This window comes from Crocodylus porosus, unplaced genomic scaffold, assembly GCF_001723895.1.
Source record: "Crocodylus porosus isolate Cpor-Errol unplaced genomic scaffold, CroPor_comp1, whole genome shotgun sequence".
NCBI lineage: Eukaryota > Metazoa > Chordata > Crocodylia > Crocodylidae > Crocodylus > Crocodylus porosus.
Genome location: NW_017728947.1, coordinates 102,543,828 through 102,556,156, shown reverse-complemented (window position 1 = coordinate 102,556,156; position 12,329 = coordinate 102,543,828). Strand labels below are relative to the sequence as shown.

At 42.1% G+C, this 12,329-nt stretch overlaps 1 protein-coding gene across 1 annotated transcript in view; it reads left to right on the top strand.

The window, feature by feature from the left end:
- Nucleotides 1-6: 6 nt before the first annotated feature.
- AKT1 (AKT serine/threonine kinase 1) overlaps nt 7-12,329 on the top strand; it is a 105,219-nt gene continuing 92,896 nt past the window's right edge. Inside the window, exons 1-2 of the mRNA XM_019550800.1 lie at nt 7-114; nt 5,289-5,455. Of these exons, the coding sequence (XP_019406345.1) occupies nt 5,410-5,455 (46 nt within the window). The 5' untranslated portion in view covers nt 7-114; nt 5,289-5,409. The remainder of the gene's footprint in view (nt 115-5,288; nt 5,456-12,329) is intronic.

The following is a 12,329-nucleotide window of genomic DNA, read 5'->3' as shown; positions in this document are numbered from 1 at the left end:
TGGGCTGAGCCCCAGCGCCAGCGCCAGCCGCCGCCCGGGGATGGTTTGCAGCCGCGGCCGGAGCAGGAGGCTGCAGCCGCCCAGCTAGGCCCGCGCCGAGGAGCCGCTGCCCGGGTGAGTGCCGGGGCCTGTGCGGGGCCGCCCGCCTGGGCCCTGCCCTGCCTGCGGGAGCCGGGCTCGCCCTCCCCTGCCGCCCGGGCCGGGCTCTGAGGGGCGGGAGGCGCCTCCCGGCCTCCCCCAGCTCCGAGGGGAGGCGGCCTCTGCCCCCCCTTGCTGCTCGTCCCCTCCAGAGGCCCCCTGCCTTGCCCCCACGTGGAGCCGGTGCCATTTGGTGGCCTGTTTCGGCTGCCCCCGGCCCCCCCAGAGCACCAGGACTCGTTTCCGATTTTGCTCCGGTTTCCCCATGGGCTCCCGGGGAGGGGGAAGGAGCTGTTCGCCGCGGGTGGGTGGGCAGGCAGGGGGTTTCGAGATTTCTGTGCCACTAACTTGTGCTTTTCTTCGAGTAGGTTGGGCTCACTGCTGTTGCGCCTAAATGCCCGTGTGTGTGTGGGCAGCAGCAGTCGCGAAGTACCAGGTCGGAGCGTGTTTGGAAAGCTTGCAGCCCCCGGGCCTCTGGCTTTTACTGCAAATTTAAATAATTTAGGGCTTGCTCGAGCCTCATGAGAGACAGAGCAAAACTTTGGTAGGGGCAGGATGGGGCAGAGCGCACCTGCCAGCTGGGGGTGTTTGAGTAACGGCACCCTACAGCCCCCCCATTTTTTCTCCCATCAGTGTAAAGAGGCGTATTTCTTGTCAGAGGGGTATAAGCAAAGAGCATCTTGTCTATCCTGATGAATTTCAGAGAGAAAATCAGGCAGTTCTCTCCCTTCCCCGCAGTTTCCAAATGCTTTCTCCAGGGTTGGTCCCCCATGTTGTGAGGCAGAGAGCTGAACTTGTAACCCTTGTCCCACACCTGAACACAATTAACATCCTATCTATTTGTCACTAAGCATTGGAGAGCACTAGGCGTTGCTAATTGCAATGTGGAAGCCTAGGTTCAGTTTGCAGAGTGGAAAAAAAAAGAGACGGTTTATATTGCTGTCAACTTCCCTTTGTAATATCAGGACAAGCTTCCCAAACCTTGTGATCAGCCACATGTATAGTGATTAAATTCTGGTTTTTATGTGGTGGTGTTCAAAGTAGAGCATCCTTTTCACTAGCAAAAAGCATCACTAACCACACAAAACTAGTGGGCCACTGTTACATTTTTAAAACCTAAAGTAAGATTTTGAAACAGACTGGTGGTCCATTTTAGGCTTTCTTGAAAGTGATCTCCTGCAGCCTGAGGGCTTTGGGTCAAATCTGACCTGACCCACCCCACCTGTTAAGAGAATAGGGGCTTTCAGTGCATTGGCATCACTGTGGTTCTGTACAGGAGTGGCAGTTGATTTTGTGTCAAGCATGTGGGAGATGTGTTTCATGTCATAGTTTCACAGATGCTCCAACACACAAAGCCGGGCATGGGCAGAAGGGATAAAGCTCATGTTGTCTGCATCTACCCTGCAACACACTGCCTCACATGAGGGTGGGGTGATACCCGTTAGATCTGCACCATCCATTAGGCTGTAGTTTCAACTTAAGAGTTGTGGAGATATAATGGTGTTTTCCCTCCTGCTTTGATTTTCTATGAGCACAACCTGGCTGTGCAGAATATGTATAGAGACTAAGAGAAAAGTAAGGTCTCAGTCTGAGGAAGAAAGGGAGATCAAGTGCATCTTTTAATTTTGTACCGTCTTGGAAGGGTGCATTAGAAAGATACAGAGGTGTTAAAAAAGAGCACTCGGCCCTAAAAGGCTGTCCCAAATACAGCTTCACTCAACCTTCTGTTGGCAGATTCATTTGCATGGCTTCTTTAAGATGGGTTTTATTGTGCTAGTACGTAAGGAAGGGATGTGTGTTTAAAATTCTTAGTTTATTGGATTTTCACCATTTTTATGCATGTTCTTACTAGCTGTCCCCCATATTAATCGAATAATATACGCAGGGGTACAAGTTTAATATCATGCCATCCATTATTTATTGTACTTGCAGCATTTCTGACTGACGAGTGTAGGTGGTGATATGGTATAGAATAAGGTGGTATGGAAACATAAAATTAATCAGACAAAAAGGGCTAATAGTTTATCTCCAGTTCTTGACAACACTGTCATATGCATTCTCTCACAGGTTAGAGAAGTCAGGCTGTAGTCATCTCAGATACCCTGCATCACTGGGAACCATTCTTAGACTTGCATAGATGAGGGTAACAAGCATCCATGTTTGTTCAGCTTGTGCAAAAGGGAACCTTCTCTCGTTTGGCCATAACTAGTAATTCCCCTCTCCAGCACCGCTGCTACCTGCCCGGAGCACAGGCTGGTGCAACCCCAGCTTGCAGTAGCAGCCTGCCCCACACAAATCTGGGGGGCACACCCCTCCATGGCCTCCTGGGGTGTGTGCAGTGGTGGGGAGCCACCCCTCCCCCTCCCTGTGCCCCCAGACAAGCCATGGCTCTGTCCCATGCCCTGCCCTGCCCTGGCTGGGCAGCACCTGCCCCTGCCCCAGTCCCACTCCCTCCCTCACTGCAGGAGCCGCAATCTGCCCCCTTCCCCTTCCACCACAACAGACTTACCAGCCAGACCCCGCTCTTCAAGCTCCCAGGCTGTGTATCAGAAATTGGATTGGTATCAGCTAATATGCCTCTTTAAAAATCGGCTTTCAGTATTGGCCCAAAAAAACTCTGTGGATGCACCCCTAGTTTTCTTTGCTGCCACTAAACAGCACTTCAGCACAGCTGAATAAAGAGCACAAAGCCAGATTGTGGTGCGTCTGTGTGCTGGTATGTAGGAGTATCAGGTGCCCTCTTACTTCCTTGTGCCATGCTGTCATTTCTAGTGCAGTGAACCACTGTCATACCAGCTTTTCCCTTCACCCCACCTTCCCAGGAGGAATGTGACGTGCTTGGCAGGATTATTATACCTGCACATTGGGGGCTGTCTGTTGCCTGAAGTCTATACCTGGTACAGCTTGGAAACTAGGAGGGAAAGTAATTCCCAACTCAGCTGGGCAGCAGTAGGGGCAGTAAAATAACATGGTCTGACAATCTAGCCTTTCATTCATAGGACAGCGCTATAAAAGTGTATAAGAGGTGGGAACCCATGCGGGCATGGAGTACCTCATACTGAGATGCCAGAATTTCTTGTCGTTGTATTGCTTCTTATAGTCTTGGGATTGTTCTTCCTACTAACTTAATTTGCTTTCAACTTTCTCTTTTATCTGATTACTGAAAAGGGATTGATTGCTTTAATGCTACTCCTGAATTTAAAACATGAAGGTACAATGTATAGTGCCTTGTCCTGTTGTGGCACGGTATTATAAAGTGTTAACTTTCGCACTGCACTATTCCATTTTCAGACTTCAGCTGTGATAATCGTAGGGTTTTTGTTCAACACTTTACAAATTGCTCTGTGCTTCAGAGAAGCCTTTAAATGAGGTCTAGTCTCCTGTTGATGCCTACGCATGAGTCTAGTTAACATCAGTAGGTGTTGCATATGCACACTGACAGAGGCATAAAAGCCCATCATGTTTGTCAAGATGTATCTTAACTTGTCAAAAGGAGCTTGTCCTAAGATAACTATTCCCGAGGAAGCTACCCTCCATTTTGTTGCGCACAGTTCTATACTTGTGTGTAAGGTTAAGAAATTCCTGCCTGTCTGTGTTCCAGCATCAGGTTTTGTGTTTTCCCTTCCCCCGGGCAAACCTCTTGTCTGTTTCTTGGAGTTGATAATTGTAAGCAGTGAGACATGGCAGATTCCTAAGTTGGAAAAACAGTATGCTTCTCAGGAAAAAAAATGACATGTAACTTGTAAAGATGCCGAACTGTGGTAAGTAGTGAAAGTTCATAGAAAAAGAAAGAGGGACCTGGCTTCCTTTTAATCCATCTCTTTCTACTCTAAATTGTATGATTTATTTATTCAGCAACTGAAATAATTCAATTTTTTTAGCTTCCTTAGAGACCCAAACACTGGTAATGGAATATGGAACAGCCCATCTCTACCAGAGCTTAAAATCTAGACAGGTTCATAATGATCTCAGGTCATTACCCTCTGAAATCTCCTCAGGGGTTAGATGAAAATACTTGATCTGAGTCTATTTTTAATGGACAGATATCACCATCCTGATTGGAACTAATTGTTCCAGCTGTTGCAGAACCACATAGAGCTGAATAGGCAAAATGATGGGGTCCTTTGAGATTAGGAGAATGGCAGTGGCATTGAGTGGAGGGACGGATCAAGATATTTGCTGGGGCTAGTGTTGGGTTTAATTTTCTTAAATGTAATAATCTGACTTAAATCACCTGAATGTGTCACAACAACACAGACTGATGTTGCAGATATCTCTGTGGTGATTTTAAAGAAAAGAAATTGCCCATGTGAATAGAAAATACCTAACAATTGGGTTCAATTTGGGAAGAGAAACCTGGAAAGAGATCTATCTGGGCTTCAAACTAGGTATGTTTGGAGTGAAACAAGGCAGAGAGGATGACTAAGAATGCTTTGAGTCATGAAACAGGCTGGCAAGAGTCTTTTACCATCTTTGTTTTTGGATGTCTCGGTAGAAATATAGTCTTAAACTGGAGGAGATGCAGGTAGTGCAGTGTAAATGTTCAAGTAGTGTAGAATACAGGTTGGAAGGATTGCTTTATCTGACTCACGGACAGTCATCTAATCTGAGATTATGTGTACAGCTTTAAGAGGGGCAGTAGTAATAAATACCAAGGTTGGAAAAGTATTACTTAGAGACTCCAAAAAGATTTAATTGGGAGTAACAGGATGTAATTGAGCCTAGGGCAACTGAAGCAGAATATTAGGAAAAGTTTCCTGACATTGGGATGCGTTGGGTTGTAGACGCCCTTCAGAAGGAAATTCCAGAAGCCTTTCTGGGGGATAGTTAAATTAGATTCTGTAACATCTTTGAAAAAGTGTGGTTGGGGAATAATGTGGCATTGGCAAGGAGATTGAAGAGACCTTCTGGATGAAGTCTTACAGTTGATCTCTAATTATTACGGTGTGTGCTGATGTTGCTGGTGCACTCCACTCTATCTGTTTAGTGATTAGATAGCGCTTTGCAAGTATGCATTTTCATAAATGTCCCTGTGAAGAACATTTCCTCTTATGTGAGCACTGTAATGAAAGTTGCTCCCTTTTATATCTCTGACTGTTTATCTGTAAATTGCTGCAAAATGATGGTGTGCTATTCTTTAATCTTTTTAGAAATATCAGAGAGGAGGGAGGAAAAAAAACCCCTTTCCGTGGCTCCTTCTGCTGGTGTCCAGAAATTACAGCGGGGTGATCTTTTGTTATAAACTGTTTTTCAAGAGACATTCCTGCAATTATGAATGAAGTAGCAATAGTGAAGGAAGGATGGCTTCACAAACGAGGTAAGTATCTGTTCCTCCTCACTTAAAGGAACACTGACTGTTTTGGTCTGTCAGCAAATGGGCTTACTCTCACATTGATGACTTTAACAGCATACTTTTTATTTTTTTTGAGAATCCCCTTTCTTAAAACTTGTCCGTCCTGATGGTAAATGTGTGGAAGAAAGATGTGTGAATTTCTGTGAACTATGCAGTACTCTGAGAAAATGTGTAGTACATTTTCTGTGTTTTTTCTCAGAAGACTATCTCTGCCCTTTAGTTTTTAAAATGATGCTAATGATAAAAAGCCACTACTTTACAGTTAAGTATTAATGGGTGGACTATAGCAAAGGTGGACTAATTAGTTTGTCTTGATATCTTTTAAAATGTAAGCAGTATATTTGCTACTGTTCTCTCTACATGCATGTGTTGTGCACTTGCCTCTGGGAAAACTGCATTTGGACAGCAAGAAATACAATGTTTGTTGGTTGTGTGTGCTTTTGCAGTAACTTTGCCAGGGAATGCACTCTATTTTTTTGTACTGTGTGCATGCCATTTAAATACTAATTACTTTTAGTACCAAGTCCCAAGATATGAGCAGTATCATAAATTCTGTACGTTCCATGTTTAATGTTGATAAAATAAAAGACCTGCATGAGAAAGAAGGGACACCTGGAATATAATTGACCCTAACTGCATATGCGACTGCACTGTTTCTTATTAGGTGTTGTGTTCCTTCAATATTCTGCTGCCAGTAAGTTTAACTGGATTTTTTTGTACAGGGTGAGTGTTTTTTGTTGTTGTTGTTTTTAGTACAGCACCGCTATGCATATTAGCATTTTAGTACAGCCCCACTATGCAACTTAGCCATTACTTTGTACTATATTACTGCTTTCTCTCAAGAAGTGAACATATTTAGGTGCTTTCCATAATCTCATCTTTTTGGACCAACAACAAATTTAGTGCTAATATGGAAACTTGCTGTTTCTGCAGAATCAGGATTTTTCCAGAGAGTTTGCAACAGCTTAGTAATGTAGCCTGAAGGTACACAGGTACAGCAAAATTATTTTTGGAAGAAGAGGGAAGTACCTTATCATAACCTTGATGAAGGTTGATTCTTCTGCAAGAACAAAATTTATAATACACAACATTAAAATAAAAGGGATATTTTTTTTCTGAAAACTGATATAACATTTCGTTTTTCATTATAGGCTGATGCTTGGTCAGGAGAATTTGACAGGGCCATTTGAAAGCAGTATTATATTAGGTTTTCATCGCAATTTGTTTCCGACACAGTTTATGCATATAGATGCCCCCTTTCTGCAGCTTACAGAAATATATCTTAACTCCTGTCTCTGGATAGCTCTGTTACCTGGTTCAGTCAATGCGTTAGAAAGGCATACTTTGCTTGCATAAAGCAAAGGTAGTAAAAACTTGTTTGTGTTTCATATTAGACTTGAGGGTCTGAAGAATTCTTGCAGCTGAAAGGACAGTGTGGACTTGCATTATGTTTTTTTTACCTAATGTTATTACAAATAACATATATGTAAAAGACTGCAACTGAAAGAGATTGGAGGGAAACATTTGTTTTTGTGGTCTAAAGCACAAATAACCAAAAGACCAGATCAGTTCTTCAGCCCTGCAAGGTTAAGTACTGGAGCCACAGGATGTTTCTAAAACTTTATACAATTATAATATAGTCAGCTTTCTCACTGTGTTTGTGTGAGTCTTTCACATGAGAACAGAGTGGAGAGAAACATTTCTCAAAAAAAACCTTGTAATACGATAGATACTGTCCCTGAATCTGCCAAGCAGATACAGTCAGTATCTGAAACCACTTTTACCTCCTTTTTAACAGTCTGACTTGATTTCAAAATGACTATGACTCTTAACCTGGGAATTGAAATTTCTTTACTTTCCAGGTGAAAAACATAACTTCCAACCAAATAAGATGCCAGTTCAACATAGTATGTAATGCTGCTGGAGGGCAGCTTTTAGTTTAAAATGGCTTACTTGAATTTTAAGTTCCTATAGAAACTCTAAACAGGCTGCATTATAATTTCTGACTCACTTGCAAGATTGTGACCAGATTATTTGATGAGCACCTTTTTATTTTGATGGTGGTTGTCGGCAGGATAAATAGTGCAAGCTGCATATTTGATAGTCAGATTTGTCTTTGGACTACATTCATCCAGGTCTTTTGCATCGAAGGGAAACCCCATCTCTTTATCTTGGTTTCTGCAGCTTTTTCCACTTCTGTGTCTCATTTTGAGGACCGTTGTGGTACCTGTTTTCCTCAGTGGTTCAGTACAACTGTTAATTGAATGTCACTAACCTGCCGATGGATTTCAGGAAAGCAATGCCATATCCCCTTTTAGGTTCTCCAGAACACCACATGCATCTGCTCTGCTGTACTTCTGGTTTTGTTGGCAGCAGTTTTGACATCAGTTGTGAAACTTGATTCTCTCAGATGGAGGGTCAGGCTGGCCCACTATTGCTGGTCTTTTTGCGAGTGATATACATTTGTTTTAGATGTGCTTTAATCTGTAGTGATTATTAAGGAGATCTGTATATGGAAAAAAAAAGATTGATTCTCCAGCTCTGCAAGGTTAAGTGCTGCACGGGATGTTTCTAAAAGTCATGTCCGATACTGTGAGCTTGTGAAACAATACATAAACAGTAATTGTTGTAGGGAGGGACTACCAAGGGAAGACTACAGCTACAGTAAATGCCTGCAGTTTGTCCCTTTGGGCAAAGTATACAGATGAGATCTTGACCATTTGTAGTCTTTAATGATCCCATGATTCTTTTCACAGGCATAAAGAGCGTTAACCCTGGTGACTGGCCAAATTCCAGATCCCGTAATTACGTTCTGAGTACCTAAAATTCCCCTTGTAGCTTCAGTTGGATAAAATAGCTCTTTCAGTTCCTGTCTTCAACAGTTGAACAGCACAACAGTGTGTTTTTCCCCAGTGATGGCCATGTTTCTGTGGCTGCAGTGATTTGTGCACATATAAATCAGCTTGCAAAAAGCTTTGTAATCCTTCTAGAGGTCAGGTGCTATATGCGTTAGCTATCATTAGCTGGAGCAGGTGTTTTGGTTTGGTTGAAGTAACAGGACTTTTTAGCATTCTGGAGTAACTTCCTTCCTTTAGCTGGCTTTCTTTTTCCAAAATAGAAATAATATATAAATATGTTTTATTTCATTTCCCCATATATATCTAATTTGTCTATCTAGATATAGCTATATATGGATAAGTGAAATTAAACATTTATATTCTTTGTATGTTTTATATATATACTTCATACATATATATACATAATGCACGCACACATATATATGGAGAAATGAAATTAGACATCTTTTTCTCTGCTGGTCTGAGTTCCTGGCAGTCCTGTGAGTCAGTCACTTAAAGGAAGTGCCACTTCCAGTAGTGCAGATGTTTGTTTGCAGAGAGGCTAGAGTCATCTCCATGACACTTCTAACCTCATCGAGTCAGAAGTATAGGACTTCATGAATGAACTGACATTTTTTTTCAATTGGCAGTGCATAGCCCGGCAGTCCTAATCAGGATACGTCAGGCGGTCAGCTACACACACAAAAGCAGTAGTTACAAATCCTAATCTCGGTTTGAAGAACTACATAGCAGAAATGCCTAATGTGTGTATGGGGAGGAGGCAAGGAAGCTGAAGTGGAGGAACTTGAATTTTGTCATGTTTGGGGGAGATGTCCACGCGTGTGTCTGCATGCTGTTTGTGACATTGTTTATGTTGCAGAGCCATAAGGCAGGTAAAAGAAAGTAAAGGGGGGAATTTAAGCTTTTTAGGTCACATGACATTAAATTAACTATTTTTTGTTGAAACTGCAGCGTTACTTTGTTTCTAAAGGCGTGTCAGTAGCAGCTTGAGCTTTAGAAGCGTGCCCATTGTGGTGCATTTGTTAGACTGAAGTAGACATTCGCGTGGCCTCTATGTGCCTGAAAGTCTGTTGTGTTCCCTTTGTCATCTCTGTTCATCTTACCACATTTGTCCCTATTCTCTAAGGGTCTTCATGATGGTATCACTCCAGTTGTCATCCTCTTTACATTCAAGTCTGTCTTTAGAAACCCACTTCTTCCAGGGCAGTAAGAAATGAGATACTGTCAAAACACTGCCCTTCTCACTTCTGCCTTTCCTGGTATATCTTGTTTTCTGTGAGTCTCATTTCAGTTATAAATTCTTTGGGGAAGAAACTTCCTTTTTTACACTGTGAAGAAGGGAGTGTTTTGTTGGGGCTAAATAGGAAATAAAAATCTGATGGAAGCAATTACATTCAAGCCTGTACCAAATATGTGGTGCTTTTTTTTAAATGGCATACATAAATGCTGCATAGCATTTAGGCAGAAAATTTGCAACAGCTTAGCCATCTGATGCTTCAGGAGTATTTTAGGCAAGTAAAAGATAATTGCTCAATTTGGGGTCTGGGTCAACAGCAGACAAAATTGCCAGAGCATCTTTACAAACCAGTGACTCTTCAGCTTACTTGGCAGGCAGTCCTTTCAACAGTGGGGTGGCCCTACTGCCATGCTAAGGAATCAGGTCAGTGCCAGCTTAGAGAGATCCCAATAGCCCTTGGAATAATGTATGTGCCCTTTAGAGATCTCCAGACTAATATTTATACCCAGCCTCACCCTGCTGATTTCAGTAGGGCCTGTAAACTGGTAGAAAATATCTGTATAAAGTACGTTTGCCAACTAAACATCAGATCCATTTGTCTGAACCAGAATAATGGGGCCTAGCACCGTTTAGCATTGTTTTCCTGAGAGCCAGTCAATATGTTTAACTGTTCACTTACTAGTATCAATTGAAGGATGGCTAAACAACCATGTTTCCACCAGTTAACTACTTTGACAAGCCCAGGTTGGGTGCACTGACATTTCTTCTCTCTCCTTTGTTACTTGGTTCTTTCCCCGCCTCTTCACTTTTTCTTGGCATCTGGGTTTCGTAGCTTTGTTCTTTCCAGCTCACCTATGCAGCCAGACCCTTCAAGATTCAGGTTGATTGGAGGACCTTCTGGCTTTGGTGGTATTTCAAAGAGGCCGCAGCCATGATATCAGATACAAAGTATTCAAATATACGTACAAACTTGCAGGAAGTTGGCTATAGAGAACAAAGTTACTTTAGAGGATAAGCTGAAGTGATGAGGACAGGTAAAGATGAACAAGAATCGAGAGATAGGAGGGAAAGGAGCTGGTGCTGTTGTTTTAAATAGAAAAACAATATGTATGGTTGTAGGTTTGTAGTTCATAGTTTAGACATGTTGCTCATCTGGTTGTACATAAAAGAACTTGGGTAAACAAGGTCAGACTGTGGCTTTGGACATTGATCACTTCTTCAGCACGCGGCAAAGGTTTTCTAATGGCATGCTTGTTCTCTGCCTCTTTCTTGTCCTGCTCTCGGGGATGGAAGGAGGGAGGAACCAGGAAATTATAGAGCAATAAATCTGACCTTGGTGGTAGGCAAGATGCTAGAAACATTAAGAAAGGATGAGATCACAAAACATCTGGAGAAATATGAGCAGATAATGGCTAGTCAGCTAGACTATTTTGGAGAATAAATCTCATCTGATGGAATTATTTGTGGAGAGACTGAAGGAAGTAGTATGAGAACAAAGCAGTGGAGATTGCCCTAGTTAATCCTCTGCCATCCAAAATAGACAATGTAGATGGTGTCATTCCTGAACAGTCAAGAGCTGGTTATTGGTTAGAAGGCAGATTAAAGATAACTCGGGGGAAGCCAGAGGATGACTAGACTGTTGTAGGAAGAAAGGTAGTTGAAAATTTTCTGAGAAAAACAAACCAAAGAAATTCCCCACCCCCCTATGATCAATAAGTTTTTCTTTTTGAGTGAAACATTTTCATTTTGATAAAACAAACAACATTTTTAAAAAAAATGTTAGTTTTTTGAGATGTGGAAAAAAATAGATGTGCTGTAACTCCTTTTTCCATGCAAGTGAAAAATGTAGTTTTAATATGTTATATTAAAACAGTTCTATGCATTTTCCAAAATGTTAATGAAATGAGAAATTCTTGTTTCTCCAAATTTCTTTTAGAAGATAAAAATCCCCCCCGTTTTAGCTGCTTTTCCACAGGAATGTGTGTGTTAAAGTGAGATGCTTTTCTCTGTGTTTTTGTGAATGATTTGCCATGGAATAGAGGTGCAGAACAGATTTTTTCCAATCAATGATATAGAAAGAGAGGCTCACATGTAGGCACGTGAATATCCTATTAGACTATGGAGTTTGTCTGTGTCTTGTCACTTCATGTCAGGCAGCTTAGTTTCATATTCTGTTTGGCTGTATGTCAGAACTGAAGAGAAGTAGGTGTTGGTTCTCTGCAGGTATCAGGTCATGTTGCAGAATTGCACCCTCCCTTCTGCTTAAGAGATCCAGGAATATGGGGCCAGGGTTTTGGCTCAGGCCAGGCTGAAGATGAAATGGTAATGATTTGTAGGGCAGGTTGCATGGTGCTTGTCCATGCTATTTCTGGTCCTCCTCCTTTTCATTCTCCTCCTCCCCTCGCCCCTTCATGGGTGCCTCTTTTGTTTTTAAAGAAGAGGAAAACAGTGGGAGAATGGCCAAATAAGTAGCCCTGTGGTGGTTTTGTTTGTTTTTGCTTTTATCTTTTTTTTTTCTTGGTTGAGCCTCTGTGCTAAGTTTAGGAGAAAGGGGAGTACTGAGTTGAGAGGGTTTTGGATTAGGTAGAGAGGAAGTTGAGTAGAAAGCCATACTATTATGGCAAAATGTAATGGATACTGTATAATATTACTGTTTTAAACCTTAAGACACTATCAATAGAAAACTCTTTAAAAATGGCTAAGGGAGTTGCTAGATACAGATTAATTCAGGAAACAGGCTTTA